Source organism: Canis lupus, chromosome 6 (assembly GCF_048164855.1).
Source record: "Canis lupus baileyi chromosome 6, mCanLup2.hap1, whole genome shotgun sequence".
NCBI classification, from domain to species: Eukaryota; Metazoa; Chordata; class Mammalia; order Carnivora; family Canidae; genus Canis; species Canis lupus.
Genome location: NC_132843.1, coordinates 39,182,613 through 39,197,604, shown reverse-complemented (window position 1 = coordinate 39,197,604; position 14,992 = coordinate 39,182,613). Strand labels below are relative to the sequence as shown.

Below are 14,992 nucleotides of genomic sequence, written 5' to 3'. Positions count from 1 at the left end.
CGCGAGGACGCGGCGGCGTGCGCGCCCCGGGGGGGGGTGCTGGGAAGTGGCGCGGACGTGCGTGCGTGCGTGCGTGCGTGCGCGCTCGCGGTGTCGGCGGTGGATCGGAGAGGCCAGAGCCGGAGACCGAGCTGGGATCGGGCCCCGGGCGGGGGCGGTGCGAGCGGCGCCGAGCGGACCCTGGGGGCGGGGACGGAGCCGGGGCGGGCGGGACTGGAGCGGAGCCCGGGAACGAGGCGGGAGGTCCCAGGGTTCGGGTCGGGGGGGGGGTGGAGCCGCACTTCGTCGCCGCGGGGGTGCCGGGACTCCGGCCGCAGTGCCGCCGCCATCACGGACTTCCTGTGGGACAAGCGCACGGGCCTCGCCGCCAGAACGGTGAGCGCGCGGGCCGGCGGGCCGCGGGGCCGCGCGGAAAGATGGCGACGGCGGGGCGGGCGGGGGCAGAGTTGGGTTGGGGGCCCGGCGGCGGGGCGCGGGGCAGGGAAGAAGGCAGGGCCCCGCTGAGCGGCGGAGGTGAAGAGCGGGGAGGTGAGGCGGAAGACCGGCCTGCCGCCCTCGGACCCGGGAGGACCTCTGGGAGGTTTGGGAGGGGCCGGAGTTGGGGAAGGGGTGATGGAGCGGGGATGGGGTGGGGGGTGGGGGGCCGCCGGGTTCCCGGGAGCCTCTGCCAAGAGTTTGCGTCGCAGAGTTGGTTCGATTCTCCGAGTGAGGACGGAGGGCCGGGGGAGGTTTCTAAGTTGAGAAAGGTGAGCTGGAGATGCTTCCGGTTGAGGAGGGGCGGTGAGCAACTTTGGTGGCGGTGTGTCGTGTGGCAAGAGGAGATTTCTATGGCTGTGCTACACACAAGGTTGATGACATGGGAGAGCCCCCTGCTTGCATTTTTGCTTACAGGCCTTGCTAAACCAGGACCAAATCAAGTATCGCCCCCTCCTCTGCTTGAGGAGGTCGGGAAGCAGAAGCTCAGAATGAAACCCAGATGTTAGAGTCATTAGGCCTTTCCACACCTAACCACCCCGCCCCCCGCCCCGACTTCTGTCCCTGGGCCTTTTTAATTTTATTATGTTCTCATATCCTTATCTTTCTGTATTGTGATAGTGATTTGTCTCCCATTTTTTTCCTTTAAGGAAAACAGTCATTTGTGCACCATGCAATTCCAATCCCAGTAACTAACTGGAAGGGGGCCAGCTTTTAGCCAAGTAGTGCTGATATTAATTAAAAACCAGTTATCGTGTACTTCCTAAGCACAAGAGGGGAGCAGCCAAATAGGAAGCTGAGTACAGCTTGGGGCCTCCTATACTAAAAACTTTTAAGGTGGTTTTGGCCAGTGATGTGAGAGATGATTAAGACCGTTCAAGAGGTGGGACTCAAATCCCTGGAACTTGCTTATATGTGGCATATGCTGCTATGTGTACAAGCCTGGTAAACTGGATTCCTGCCCACAGGACACAGAATGGTCTGGTTGTGAAGACAAAGATACACTTTTAATAATTGTAAAACATCGATCATGATAGTGTGTACCAAAGTGTTATTCTGTCAGTTTTGAGGAATTCACCCTGGTTACAGACATAGTTTAGATGCCATGCAGGGGAGGACTGTGGCAGTGTCCATCTGTTACACAGGCCCACCTGAAATGAGCCGTAGCCCAGACCCAAAGGTCTTCAGGGAGGCAAGTTTGAGGAGAGTCAGTGGAGCAACGCTGGTGGGGAGCTGGGGGTGGGGAATTATTATTCCAGCAGTTAGTGGGTAATATATACTCCACTAAGGAGGAGTTGTGAGCACAGGGAAGGCCAAGGAAGTTGTAGGTCATAAAATGAGAACTAGAAGAGCAGGAAGAAGCTTAGCCTCTCCAGAGCAACCAGGCCTTGGAGGTGAATTCTGAAAACTCGGAGCTTTTCCCCCACTATGTCTGTTTTTCCTTCTGTTCAGATGCCTCATCCCCGAAGGTACCATTCCTCAGAGCGAGGAAGCCGGGGCAGTTACCATGAACACTATCGGAGCCGAAAGCATAAGAGACGAAGAAGCCGCTCCTGGTCAAGTAGCAGTGACCGGACTCGGCGGCGCCGGCGGGAAGACAGCTACCATGTCCGTTCCCGGAGGTGAGGCATCAAGAGGAGACCCTCACATTCAGGGGCACTCACTTGTTTATTTATTAAACAAAGATTTTTTGGTTATATGCTGAGCAGGTGGGGTAAGGTGACATTCAGGGTTGGTAACCGAATAAGTCATTTGCACTGTAGTGTTAAGATTGTTATCGTAGGGGCACCTAGGTGGCTCAGTGGTTGAGCATCAGTCTGCCTTCAGCTCAGGTCATGATCCTGGGGTACTGGGATCGAGTCCCACATCGGGCTCCCCATGGGAGCCTGCTTCTCCCTCTACCTCTGTCTCTCATGAATAAATAAAATCTTTAAAAAAATTTTTTTTTTTTAATTTTTATTTATTTATGATAGTCACACAGAGAGAGAGAGAGAGAGGCAGAGACATAGGCAGAGGGAGAAGCAGGCTCCATGCACCGGGAGCCCGACGTGGGATTCGATCCTGGGTCTCCAGGATCGCGCCCTGGGCCAAAGGCAGGCGCTAAACCGTGGCGCCACCCAGGGATCCCAAAAAAATTTTTTTTTACTTATTTACCAGGCATCGCAAGAAAAAAAATCTTAAAAAAAAAAAAAGATTGTTATTGTAGAAGTGTATAGTGAGGGGCTGAGGAAGCATCCAGCGGGTTTGATTGGAGTGGGACAGGATGTGCAATTCAGGGAAAACTAATAAAGGACATGCCATCAAAGTTTGTCTGAAGGAATCAAGAGGATCAGGCAAAGGGACAGGAGGTGCAGAAGGCTATATATGGTCTAGAGGTAGGTAATGACCTAATAGACGAGACAGAGTTAGATCTGCATGGTTTTAATAACTTAACAGCATGTTGTGTGGCAGGGGCGGGTTAGTTTGCCGCAAAATTGGATGTTAGTCAAGCAAGGCTCGGGAAAGAAATGGCTCTTTGCTCCACTCAGTACATCAGTGGAGGGGAGAGGAGGCCCCCAGAGGCAGTTGTTCTGCCGATGTCTTTTTAGAGGTCTCGGTGACCTGGGGATGTGAGGATCCTCCTTGGGCCTCAGAGTGACTTCATGAGGGTCTGAGAACAGGTTTTCCAACATTACCCTTTTTCCTGATGGAAGGATGACCGGTCATATCATGTGGCAAGGAATATGGCTGGAACAGAGGCAGGTGACGGCTGTTTGTTGTCCGATAGCAGTTACGATGATCGCTCGTCAGACCGGAGGGTGTATGACCGGCGGTACTATGGCAGCTACAGGCGCAATGGCTGTAGCCGAGACCGGGGAGAAGCCTACTGTGACCCAGACTACCGGCACTCCTACGAGTACCACCGGGAGAATAGCAGTTACCGCAGCCAGCGCAGCAGCCGGAGGAAGCACAGGCGGCGGAGGCGGCGCAGCCGGACATTCAGCCGCTCATCTTCGGTGAGTGCCAGTCTGGGCCCTTCCTCTCCCCACTCTTCAGCCCTCTAGGACTCTGGTAAGTCAGACGTATCCTTGTTCTCAGCTGAGTATTGGGGCATAAACGCTGACGTGGGCACTGAGTCTGTCTGCTCTCTCAGAAGCTCTCCAGCTCCTAAAGAGTCCTGGAATCTGCTCTGGAGATTAATGGGCGCAGAGCATCTGTGAACCCCAGTGCCCTCCTTGGCATGCTGGGCTTCCTGTATTGGGAGCAGCTCCTGTGTCCCAGAGGCTTCCACTCTTTAGTGGGGACCTTGCTTGTGAATAGCCTCTTTCCCACAGGCTCTGGGCTCCACAGCCCCCTCAGTAGGTGGGCTTGGGTGGGGGCAAAGGGAGATCTGTGCCTGCCTGGTAGGGCACTGTGTAGAGCATGGGGTTGGGGTGACATTGGCAACGACACCACTTCTCTGCTCTGCCCGTTCCTCTCCCGGTTCCCGTTTTGGGTTTGGGGACTTGGGATTATGCGCCGCTCTCTCTTCTCACCCCGATCCGCCTTACTGCATCTGACGTGTTCCCTTCCACTGTCCCCCATCATCGTCTGTCCCCCCTGGCTGGGCGCCTGTGACCGGTGACCCCTCCACCACCCACCCCGCCTCCCTCCGGCCCCCGCTCCGACACCTGGCTTGCTCCGACCCCCCCCGCCCCCCGACAGCAGCACAGCAGCCGGAGAGCCAAGAGTGTAGAGGACGACGCTGAGGGCCACCTCATCTACCACGTCGGGGACTGGCTACAAGAGCGATGTACAAGCCAAATCGTAACAATCCTATAGCCTGTAATGGTCCCATAGCCATCCTAACGTCCTAAGCCAACCCAAGTCACAGCCTCTTGCCTTTCCTCAGTGGTGTTGTTTATCTGGGTGGTTTGAGTTGCTGTTGAGAATTGATCTCTGCTGTCCACTCCCAGCTCTCACGGCCCCTGGGTTAAAGGTGGTGGGAATCATGCAGGGGTGTTCTTCCCCTGTGACCATCTGTATCTGTTCCCCCTTCCTTCATCTCCTCACCCCAGGTTGCTGTACCCCTTTTTCTTCCAACTCAGCTCATTCCCCACCTTCTCTCCCTCCCTCTCCCCGACCCTGCTGTTTTTCATTTCAGATGAAATTGTAAGCACTTTGGGAGAGGGGACCTTCGGCCGAGTTGTACAGTGTGTCGACCATCGCAGGTAACTAGCGCCTCCCTCCTGGTTCCCTACCTGCTAGGCATAAAGAGCCAGTGTGGGTTATCTGGGGCTTTTTTGCTGATGAGCCAAAGGTAGGGTTTCTTAATCCCTGGACAGCCCCCATTGAGTCTGAAATGTTTTTGACGACTGAGCAAAAACCTTCTGGCACCCTGCAGGGGTGGGGCCCGAGTTGCCCTGAAGATCATTAAGAACGTGGAAAAGTACAAGGAAGCAGCTCGACTTGAAATCAATGTTTTAGAGAAAATCAACGAGAAGGACCCTGACAATAAGAAGTAAGCAAGCAAAGGAGTATGTGGGAAGTCTGAGAGGCTCCACTCCTGTACAGGAAAACCTTCCTGGCCTGGCTGAAGCAGGCAGGGGAGTTCTAGACCTCGTCCATTCATTCTTTTGTTCATCATCTTAGACTAGTAGAATGGTAGGGCAGAAAGGGAGGGTCTGACATTCTGTAATCCGTTTCCTTTGTTCTCAGGACAATTAGATTGCTCTGCAGTCTGTCCCTAGTCCGGGATGGCTTCTGTAGAGCTGTGCCCTGGAAATGGCCCTGACACTGAGAATTAGCATTTTCATCAAAAAGTCATCTGAGCTTTTAATGCCTAGAACTGTGCTGATGAGACCCCAGACATATATATGTAGTATTTGTGTCCTTGTACTTTCTGCAAGTTAAATGTAGAATAAGGCCATTAAGCAAAGACATGAGACGATAGTATAAACGTGGGCCCGCTGGTGGCTGGTGGTGAATAAATTTCAGGAGTGGGAGCTGGGGTCAGTGTTTAGGAATGACAGTTTGCCAATTTAGCATCCACACTGGAGCCTGGCAGCCAGCTCTTTGGCCAATGGAATTGTTTTAACTATTTAAAATGACGTAGGAAAGTGGCTTAAAGCTTGGTGGATAGTATCTTTCTTCTTGGGTCTGCCAAAAAGGCTATTCTGTAGTTCAAGTGAATTTTGTTGGTAATATTAACTGGCATGTTCTTACACAAGCATGTGGAATCAACAGCTCTGCGGTCCCTCCTTGTTGGAGGGGTGGTGGGCAGATGGGAGCTCATCAAACATCCCTCTTCCCTCACTTCTCTTCTCAGCCTCTGTGTGCAGATGTTTGACTGGTTTGACTACCATGGCCACATGTGCATCTCTTTTGAGCTTCTGGGCCTTAGCACCTTCGATTTCCTCAAAGACAACAACTACCTGCCCTACCCCATCCATCAAGTGCGCCACATGGCCTTCCAGCTGTGCCAGGCTGTCAAGTGTGAGTAGGGTGGGTCGAGGTAGACTCTGGGCAGCCCCTACCTCATTGGGCCTCTTTTGTGTCCGTTTAAACTGGTGGAGCCCCTAAACTATCAACTGGATTATCTGTAGTTCTTCGCTGTCAAGTGGACAGCTCCTGCACTTGACTGCTTGACCAAGGTCCTCACCATCACTGATTAGTTTTTTTCCATATGCAATCTAACAGGAGCTGGAAGAGAAAGCCTTTGAAATCAAAGCATTTACCTCTTTTTCCCTTCATTTCCATTCTTCACAAAAGTGTTAAGTTAGGCTGCAAGCACAAAGAGACAAAATGATTTCCCAAGCTAGATGTTTACATTTGTCTGAGCTGAAGTGCTCTTCGTTTCCAGCAGAGCAAGTGGAAGCAGGGACTTCCAAGGGACAACCAAGGGTCCAGGTGGGGGATCCAGACAAGTACATGGTTCCTCTTGGGTTTTCATAACTGAAGTTTTACAGAGTTAAATTCACAGAATGTCAGATGGCACATATGTCAAAAGACAAAAATATAATGAATGGCCAACTTCTTTTTTTTTTTTTTTAATTTTTATTTATTTATGATAGTCACAGAGAGAGAGAGAGAGAGAGGCAGAGACATAGGCAGAGGGAGAAGCAGGCTCCATGCACCTGGAGCCTGATGTGGGATTCGATCCCGGGTCTCCAGGATCACGCCCTGGGCCAAAGGCAGGTGCCAAACCGCTGCGCCACCCAGGGATCCTGGCCAACTTCTTTTTTTTTTATTTATTTATTTATTTATTTATTTACTTACTTACTTACTTACTTACTTATTTATTTATTTATTTATTTATTTATGATAGTCACAGAGAGAGAGAGAGGCAGAGACATAGGCAGAGGGAGAAGCAGGCCCCATACACCGGGAGCCCGACGTGGGACTCGATCCCGGGTCTCCAGGATCGCGCCCTGGGCCAAAGGCAGGCGCCAAACCGCTGCGCCACCCAGGGATCCCCTGGCCAACTTCTTATACATCAGTTGACAATTACATTTGTGTCTTACGTTGATAAGTGTGGGGCATCTTAAACCAGGCATTTCATCTGAATATAGAGTAGAGAACAGCCTAGTGATTCTGGACCTGCCTCCTCACCAGCTTTGACTCAAGGTGACCAAGCTTGGGGTCACTGGTGCCAGTTAACCCTGGCCACCTGGACCCACCCTGACTTGGCCTTCTGCCTTGCAGTTCTCCATGATAACAAGCTGACACATACGGACCTCAAGCCTGAAAATATTCTGTTTGTGAATTCGGACTATGAGCTCACCTACAATTTAGAGAAGGTAAGAGGGACAGGCAGCTATGCCATCCCTTTATTGTAGCTCTTTTCCTTCTTCCCTTTTACTTTCTCCCATATTCTCTCCTGGTCTGGTCCAATATAGTAAACCAGAGTACTAGTGTAGATTGAAAGGGAGAGATTGACGAAGACTTAAACTGGAAGAGAACTGGGAAGGAGGACCTCAGATAACTTTCCAACAGAGTGCAAATGCTTTTTTTCTCTGTAAGGAAAGCTCAGTTCTCTTGACCTGTTTTTGGAAACACTGTATACCAGTCACTTAGGAAAAGTCCAGATACACAGGGACTTGCATGTTATGCCATGATCATTACTTAATCCTTTCCCACTTCTAAATTATCTGTGGGATATGGGGGAAGCTCTCAAGCAGATTCCCCGGTGTGTCTGGAAACAGGTCAAGTTGCTTTTTTTTTTTTTAAGATTTTATTTATTTATTCATGAGAGAGACGGGGTGGGGGTGGGGGTGGGCAGAGACACAGGCAGAGGGAGAAGCAGGGAGCCCGACCTGGGACTAGATCCCAGGTCTCCAGGATCATGCCCTGGACTGAAGGCGGTGCTAAACCGCTGAGCCACCTAGGCTGCCCTCAAGTTGCTTTCTTTAAGGCCTGAAAGCACTTTGGAGAATAATGGTAGAGTCTTGGTCTAAGGTGGCTGGGTCCATCCTCTTTCTGCTGTGCTCCTAGAAACGAGATGAACGCAGTGTGAAGAGCACAGCTGTGCGGGTGGTGGACTTCGGCAGTGCCACCTTTGACCACGAACATCACAGTACCATTGTCTCCACTCGCCATTATCGAGCACCAGAGGTCATTCTCGGTACGCGGGGTTGAGTGGGGAAACAAGGCTGTCCAAGTATGTGTGATTGGTTGTTGGGGAAGGCCCCTCATCATCCATAACACCTTCTGCCTCCCATTCCCACCTAGAGTTGGGCTGGTCACAGCCTTGTGATGTGTGGAGCATAGGCTGCATCATCTTCGAGTACTACGTGGGCTTCACACTATTCCAGGTAAGTGGTGGGGTGTCTTATATAGCCACGTGATGTTCTCCTACCTGGCTTCCTGTCGTCTGCTGAGGACATGCCTGCTTATTCCATGTTACCTTCCTAAAAGCCAGTCCTCAGCAACCTGTTCCCACTCCCATGCTTGGTTCTGTCTTTGTTTCCCAGACCCATGACAACAGAGAGCACCTAGCCATGATGGAAAGGATTTTGGGTCCTATCCCTTCCCGGATGATCCGAAAGACAAGGTGAACTTTGGGCAGGGGGTACTTAAGTCTTCCTTTTCTCTCCACAATATTCGTCTATTTCACATCATTTTCTTGTTTCTTTGACGCCTTCCCTCCCCCCAGCTACTCTCAAATGGGGGAATAAGGGAAGTATCCCACAACAAAAGGAACCTCCTGATCCCTCAACCTCCCCTTCCCCTCTAGGAAGCAGAAATATTTTTATCGGGGTCGCCTGGATTGGGATGAGAACACATCGGCTGGGCGCTACGTACGAGAAAACTGCAAACCACTGCGGGTGAGCCAGGCAGGGTTGAGATAGTGCCTACCGCCGAGAGGTTATTTTCTTCCTAAGGTGCTTTGCCCCTGGAATGCACCTCACAAGCAGAGTTAGGAAGGGGGGAAACTGAAAGAATACCGCTTTGGTCAATAGAAGAGAGATAAGAGGGAGTGGTTTTGTGGAGGGAAGGAAGTTAGACGGACACGTCTTTCTTGAGTCAGACGGACATGTCTTTCTTGAGTCAACCAGAGATGAAAGCAATGTCCTGGATTCTTGAGGTTAGAAAAGAATAAACTACCTTTGAAGAGGTTATATTTTAATGAGCTAAAGAAGATTCATGAAGTTGACAAGGATTAAACAGAAATTTCAGAGTATGAAGGAGTAATTGTGCTAGTAGGAAGGTAGGTTGAGCAGTAATACCAGAAATGCTGGTCACGTTGTGCCCGTGGTAAGGTAGTATTCATGATAGTATTCATAATGGCAGAGCCTTGGTCCTTCGAGATTGAAAGCTAGGGCCTTGAAGATAAAAACGGGACTTAAGGCATTGTGCCTCACCTTTTTCCTGCCCTCCACCACCAGCGGTATCTGACCTCAGAGGCAGAGGAACACCACCAGCTCTTCGATCTGATTGAAAGCATGCTAGAATATGAACCTGCTAAGCGGTTGACCTTGGGTGAAGCCCTTCAGCATCCTTTCTTCGCCCGCCTTCGGGCTGAGCCACCCAACACCAAGTTGTGGGACTCCAGTCGGGATATCAGTCGGTGACGATCAGACCCTGGGCCCCCCTGCATCTCCTCCAGCAGTGGGTGTCCAGTCCAGGACACTGGTGCTTTTTTATACAAGAGAACAGAGCCGGAGCCTGCCCCTTCCCCCGGCTCCTTGTATACCTGTGAATATGTGAAATAGTGTACATACAGAAGAGCTTGTACCTGTTGCGCCCTCCCCGGCTTTGTACAGAGCTGTTCCGTCCTGCACATTTCCCACCCTCCCCTGCCCCTTCACAGTGGAGTTGGACAGGGGCAGGAGAAGAGAACCAGGTGACACCTATCCCGTGTTTTATAAGGAATTTTGTACAGTCTTTGTGAAATAAAAATGACGTGCTTCATCGGACCCCCCACCCCTGGAGTTTGAGGTGCTGGAGGCTGGGCCAGAGGGCTGGGAAGATTGGCAGCCCTTCGGAGTTTATGCGTGAAGGGAGTCCATCTTACCCTCCCGAGCCCACGGCCCGCGGGTCCCGTTTGTCTTGGGAGGGTTGTGCTCGTGGGCGGGGTGCTTCGCCGCCGCGGTCCGGTGCGAACCCGGGCTAGCCAGAGGCCAAGGCAGGACTCCCGCCGGACGTCTGGGCGGGCTGAATCCCAGCCGCGGGGGCCGCCGGGAGCTGTAGTTCGGGCGTGGGCGGGGCTTGGCGTCACGTGGGGGTGCTTCCGTCTTCCCCTGTACCGGGGCGCAGGCGCAACCCGCCGCCGCTGCGGGGATCCTCGGGGTCCTTCCGGCCTTCGCGGCCAATCCGTGCAATCCGAGCGGGCGGACCGGGAGGAGCGGAGGGAGCTGCCGCCGCCGCCGTGCAGGGGCGTGGAGGGCAGGGGCGGCTCAGGCCGCAGTTGCAAACATGGCTCAGAGCAGAGACGGCGAAAACCCCTTCGCCGGGCCCAGCGAGCTTGACAACCCCTTTCAGGTGATGCGCAGGCCTTCCTTGGCTAGTTCGGTTGACTCTTCTTGGTTCTGGACGGGCTAACTTGTATTCCCATTCCTGACATTTGTTCCGGGGAAGGGCCGCCACGTGGGGGTGACGGTGACTCCAGACCAGTGAGCACCCTGGGGGCGGGCCGTGCCCCTATAAGGAGCTGGTGCTAGCAGTGTGGGGTGAAGGATGGAGGAGCAAATGTTGGGACAACAGCGTGGCCTCCAAGATGCAGTGCTTGGAGCCACCGGCATCAGAAGAGGCCCGGGGAGTTCCCCCCAGAGGCACTAGGTGCCAGCTGAGCCCCGGCCCTCTGCCCGCAGGACCCAGCTGTGATCCAGCACCGACCCAGCCCGCAGTATGCCACTCTTGACGTCTACAACCCTTTTGAGACCCGGGAGGTGAGATTCGGGGGAACACAGGATGGCGGCGAGGGGAGGATATGCCAGTGAGCCCACTCTCTTGGGAAACACAGGACTTTCCTGCATGCAAAGGACCTTAGCTCCCTGTGGAGGCCTGTCAGCTTTGGTTTACCTAACCTTCCTGGAGATGGAGGGCCAACCATTCCATTTGAGCTCTGAGCATCAGTCCTGGGAGGATCTAGAGACTGGCAACGCCTGAACCAAGGCTGTGTCTGGGGAGGCTTCCTTGAAGAAAATAGTGAGGCTGGTAGGAGTTGAGAAAACCAATTATGCTTAGGTGTGCATTCAGAGGGCGAGGGATGAGAAGGACCGGACCTGTTGGTCCTACAGAACAGAAAATGCTAAGAGCTTTAAAAAGTGAAGGGGTTGGGTTGGGTAGATGAGTCCTGACTTAGGGATAGGATGTGCAGGGTGACGCTGGCTGCCCTAACTTGGGGAACAATTCTCTGACAGAGGTTTGACTCTGGGGGAGAGGTTGGGGAATGGGTTCTGGAGCTGAAGTTACTCAAGCAGACTCTAGATACCTGCGTTGAGAGGGATTGGATGATCCTAAAGTCTAACAAAACCAACAGCCCCCACTGGCCTATGAGCCTCCTGCCCCTGCCCCGTTGCCTTCACCTTCGGCGCCCTCCTTGCAGTCGTCAAGAAAGCTCAGCCCCACAGAACCCAAGAACTATGGCTCCTACAGCACCCAGGTAAACAGGGTGTGCGAGTAGGGGTGGGGGCGTGGGGGCTAGACCTGGGCAGAGGACTCATGTCTCCCTCTGCACTTGCTGGGCAGGCTTCAGCTGCTGCAGCCACTGCTGAGCTGCTGAAGAAGCAGGAGGAGCTCAACCGGAAGGCCGAGGAGTTGGACCGGAGGGAGCGGGAACTGCAGCATGCTGCCTTGGGGGGCACAGCTGGTAAGGGGGCTCTTTGTGGGGATGCATTTGGCACTTTGGAAGAAGCAAAAACAGCCTAAGAGCATGGACTCTGGAGCCACGTTGCTGAGTTTGAATTTGGGTGCTATTATTTATTCCTTAGGAACTCTTAGGTAAGTTACTTCATCTTGAGAGTCTCAGTTTTTTTACTTGTAAAACAAAGATAACATTTGTACCTGTTTAACAGGATTTTTGTGGCAATTAAATAAGATCATCCGTACAGAGTGCTCGGCATCATGCCTAAAAGTTGTAAATGTAGTATATACCATCAACAGTAGTCGTGCTCTCCCTCATCTCCTCAGACCCCAATTGGAGACAGAAGAGAGGACTTGGGCAGAAGGGAAGGGGTGGTTGCTTTCTTGGTCTCTGCCTCACATCTGGGTCTTCCTGCTCTCTTTTTCTGCCTTACAGCTCGACAGAACAATTGGCCCCCCCTACCTTCTTTTTGCCCAGTCCAGCCCTGCTTTTTCCAGGACATCTCCATGGAGATCCCCCAAGAATTTCAGAAGACTGTATCTACCATGTACTACCTCTGGATGTGTGAGTAGCCAGAAGCCTTTTTTGGAGGAAGAGTAAAAGTAATGACTTTACATCTTTTCTGCCCTGGAGCCCACCCACCTAGAACTCAGCATTTCATCTCTGCTCAGCTTTTGAGTTTAAGGCTAGTTTCTCCAGGAATTTTCCTGGGTTACTCCTTTCATAGTACATAAAACCTGTTCTCCCATCTTCTAGAAAGCACATGTTCTTATCTCCTTCCCCTTTCTTTGTCCTCCTACGTAAGTGTTTTCTGAGTCCTTTAAATGTTTTTGCAAAGGTGATCATGTGTGATAGGAATCTGTCTCCACTGTTGAGGATTTTGTGAAAGCAGAAGCTTCCTTTTGTTACTCTGCCATAGTTTGGTGACTGTCGTGTGATGGACTCATACAGGAAGGAGCTGCCTTTGCAGCCTACGCTCAGTGTCTTGTACCTCTGTCCCTTAGGCAGCACGCTGGCCCTTCTCCTGAATTTTCTTGCCTGCCTGGCCAGTTTCTGTGTGGAGACCAGCAATGGCTCAGGCTTTGGGCTCTCTATCCTCTGGGTCCTCCTTTTCACTCCCTGCTCCTTTGTGTGCTGGTACCGCCCCATGTATAAGGCCTTCCGGTAAGTTCAGACGTGGGGGTGGTGGAGAGCCCAAGATGAGCCCGTCTGTTGCTCCTGCTCTCATTCTTTTCCCACTCTCCCCATTTTTTCTGCCCGCAGGAGTGACAGTTCATTCAATTTCTTCGTTTTCTTCTTCATTTTCTTCGTCCAGGATGTGCTTTTTGTCCTCCAGGCCATTGGCATTCCAGGTTGGGGGTTCAGGTCCGTGAGGCTGCTGTCCACCCCCCCAGCCCTTCCCCTCATTCCTCTAGACCAAGTCAGCACTGAGTACTGGGGTAGGAGTTGTTCAGAAGAAGGTGTGGTTTTTATTCTCAGGAGGTGCCAGTTGAATGAAAGAAGCAGGATAGAAAGGGCCCAGTCAGAACTCTAGACAGGCCTAGCTTTGGGGACGGGGAAAAGCACATGCGGTCAATCAGAGAAGGCTTCCTAGAGGAAGTAGGAGTAAGTGCTCTTTAAGAGGGCGCAGAGACTGCTCAACAAAAGGTCTCTTTGGACTGAGGATAGCTGGGAGCTGATTGTTCACAAGCTGGAATTAAACTTTGAACAGTAGATGTGGTCTGGGATTGTGGTACTTGGAAAGCTGCCCAGCGGTGGGAGGTGGGGGGAGTGACTCCTGGTGAGATGGACCAACGGGGGGCGGGGGTGAGGGACGGGGTGGGGAGGTGGGGAATAGGGTAGGGCCGTTTGGCAGGGGGTACAGAAGCTGGGAGGACAGAGGCCCTGCTGGGAGCCACCCTCTTCACTGCCCCCTGCTTTCCCCTCCTGGCAGTGGCTGGATCTCTGCTCTGGTGGTGCTGAAGACCAACACGGCTGTAGCTGTGCTCATGCTCCTGGTTGCCCTGCTCTTCACTGGCATAGCTGTGCTGGGAATTGTGATGCTAAAGCGGGTGAGGGGCTGTGTAGAAGGTGGGGCCTGAAGAGTGAGATCATGTGCCCCTAGGGGCCTGGCTGGGTCACTCTGGAAGAACTTGGGAGGGCCTGGCCGAAGATGTGCAGGTTCTCAGCTAATGGACCTCTCAGGGAGTGTGTGTTGGGAGGGAGGGAGCCAAGAAGGAAAAGTGAAAGCAGCGGTGAGTGAGTGGTGGTATTGTAGGCGTTAGGTTGGGGTGGAGGCGGGCACAGCAATCATCTCTGCCGTCTACTTGCAGATCCACTCCTTGTACCGCCGCACAGGTGCCAGCTTTCAGAAAGCCCAGCAAGAATTTGCTGCTGGTGTCTTCTCCAACCCCGCGGTGCGAACTGCCGCCGCCAACGCAGCCGCTGGCGCTGCCGAAAATGCCTTCCGAGCCCCATGAGCCCTGGCAGGGATGCCCTGGCCCTGCCACTGGAGGGAGCGCACTTAGCCCCCATCCCTGAGGGCTCTGGGGCTTGGTGAGACATCCGTCACTACTTGGGGTCTCCTCTCATGTCCCCAGGTCCGCAGCCATAACTGCTGACCCTGACTTAAGGGTGTGGGGAGCCCACTGTGACCCAGTCCCGCTACCCCTGCCACCCCATCGAATAGGCCACACTACTGCCACCTCTCACACACCCCAACCCAGCTTCCCTCTGCTGTGCCAAGGCTGTTGCTTCGGTTATTTAAATAAAAAGAAAGTGGAACTGGAACTCCAGCCCCCTTTCCGGAATTTTTATTGAGAACCAGGCATTTGGAAGACAAAAGGGAGTGCGGCAGGGGCAGGGACCGGAGCGGAAGCAGAATGAACTCCAGGGGAAGGTCGGGTAGGGCTTGGGAGCCAGCAGACGCTGCGGAGGGCGGGGCGGCGGGGCTGGGCGATTCCGCTCGACACCCGGAAGGTGCTGCCGCCTCTGCTCGGGACGCTGCAGGCCCAGGGCCCCAGAGGCTGGGCGGGGCTGGGATCGGGCCCCAGGCCCGGGGAGGCGAGCAGAGCCCCCCCTGCACCAGGCCTGCGGGCGTACGTGGGCTCCTGGGGCGCCCCACCCCTGCCGTCCGCCCCCCTGTACCAGGATCGCGGGCAGATACTGGTTCCCGGGGTGCCCTGGCCCGCCCCGCCCCCCTGCACCCGGCCTGCGGGCCGACGCCGACACCCCGGGTGCCCCGCGTAGCCCCGCCCCGCCCCCCTGCACCCG

At 53.6% G+C, this 14,992-nt stretch overlaps 2 protein-coding genes across 6 annotated transcripts; both read left to right on the top strand.

Moving 5' to 3' along the window:
* The first annotated feature begins 77 nt into the window (after positions 1 to 77).
* On the top strand, positions 78 to 9,851 carry CLK2 (CDC like kinase 2). 4 transcript variants are annotated; one of them, XM_072829818.1, is made up of 13 exons: positions 78 to 375; positions 1,927 to 2,096; positions 3,245 to 3,470; positions 4,159 to 4,246; positions 4,598 to 4,664; positions 4,838 to 4,954; positions 5,762 to 5,928; positions 7,138 to 7,232; positions 7,927 to 8,056; positions 8,164 to 8,246; positions 8,406 to 8,485; positions 8,669 to 8,759; positions 9,321 to 9,851. In XM_072829818.1, the coding sequence occupies exons 2-13, from the start codon at positions 1,927 to 1,929 to the stop codon at positions 9,504 to 9,506; spliced, it is 1,500 nt and encodes a 499-aa protein (XP_072685919.1). In that variant the 5' UTR covers positions 78 to 375; the 3' UTR covers positions 9,507 to 9,851. The 4 variants fall into 4 exon arrangements, with proteins under 4 accessions (XP_072685919.1, XP_072685920.1, XP_072685918.1 ...); XM_072829819.1 differs by having other exon boundaries at positions 88 to 375; positions 4,162 to 4,246; XM_072829817.1 differs by having other exon boundaries at positions 90 to 375; positions 3,242 to 3,470; positions 4,162 to 4,246.
* A 314-nt stretch (positions 9,852 to 10,165) lies between these two features.
* Positions 10,166 to 14,514, top strand: SCAMP3 (secretory carrier membrane protein 3). 2 transcript variants are annotated; one of them, XM_072829821.1, is made up of 9 exons: positions 10,166 to 10,416; positions 10,746 to 10,823; positions 11,417 to 11,539; positions 11,626 to 11,746; positions 12,176 to 12,304; positions 12,745 to 12,904; positions 13,004 to 13,105; positions 13,674 to 13,791; positions 14,053 to 14,514. In XM_072829821.1, the coding sequence occupies exons 1-9, from the start codon at positions 10,351 to 10,353 to the stop codon at positions 14,197 to 14,199; spliced, it is 1,044 nt and encodes a 347-aa protein (XP_072685922.1). In that variant the 5' UTR covers positions 10,166 to 10,350; the 3' UTR covers positions 14,200 to 14,514. The 2 variants fall into 2 exon arrangements, with proteins under 2 accessions (XP_072685922.1, XP_072685923.1); XM_072829822.1 differs by having other exon boundaries at positions 10,170 to 10,416; positions 11,483 to 11,539.
* Positions 14,515 to 14,992: the final 478 nt, after the last annotated feature.

Bases quoted from the DNA above. Each gene is read 5' to 3' on its own strand.
- CLK2 (XM_072829816.1), top strand. From the start codon at position 1,927: ATGCCTCATCCCCGAAGGTACCATTCCTCAGAGCGAGGAAGCCGGGGC. The intron at 4,665-4,837 runs GTAACTAGCGCC...GGCACCCTGCAG, and splicing joins CAGTGTGTCGACCATCGCAG to GGGTGGGGCCCGAGTTGCCC. The intron at 8,247-8,405 runs GTAAGTGGTGGG...TTTGTTTCCCAG, and splicing joins TGGGCTTCACACTATTCCAG to ACCCATGACAACAGAGAGCA.
- SCAMP3 (XM_072829821.1), top strand. From the start codon at position 10,351: ATGGCTCAGAGCAGAGACGGCGAAAACCCCTTCGCCGGGCCCAGCGAG. The intron at 10,824-11,416 runs GTGAGATTCGGG...CAAAACCAACAG, and splicing joins ACCCTTTTGAGACCCGGGAG to CCCCCACTGGCCTATGAGCC. The intron at 11,540-11,625 runs GTAAACAGGGTG...CTTGCTGGGCAG, and splicing joins ATGGCTCCTACAGCACCCAG to GCTTCAGCTGCTGCAGCCAC.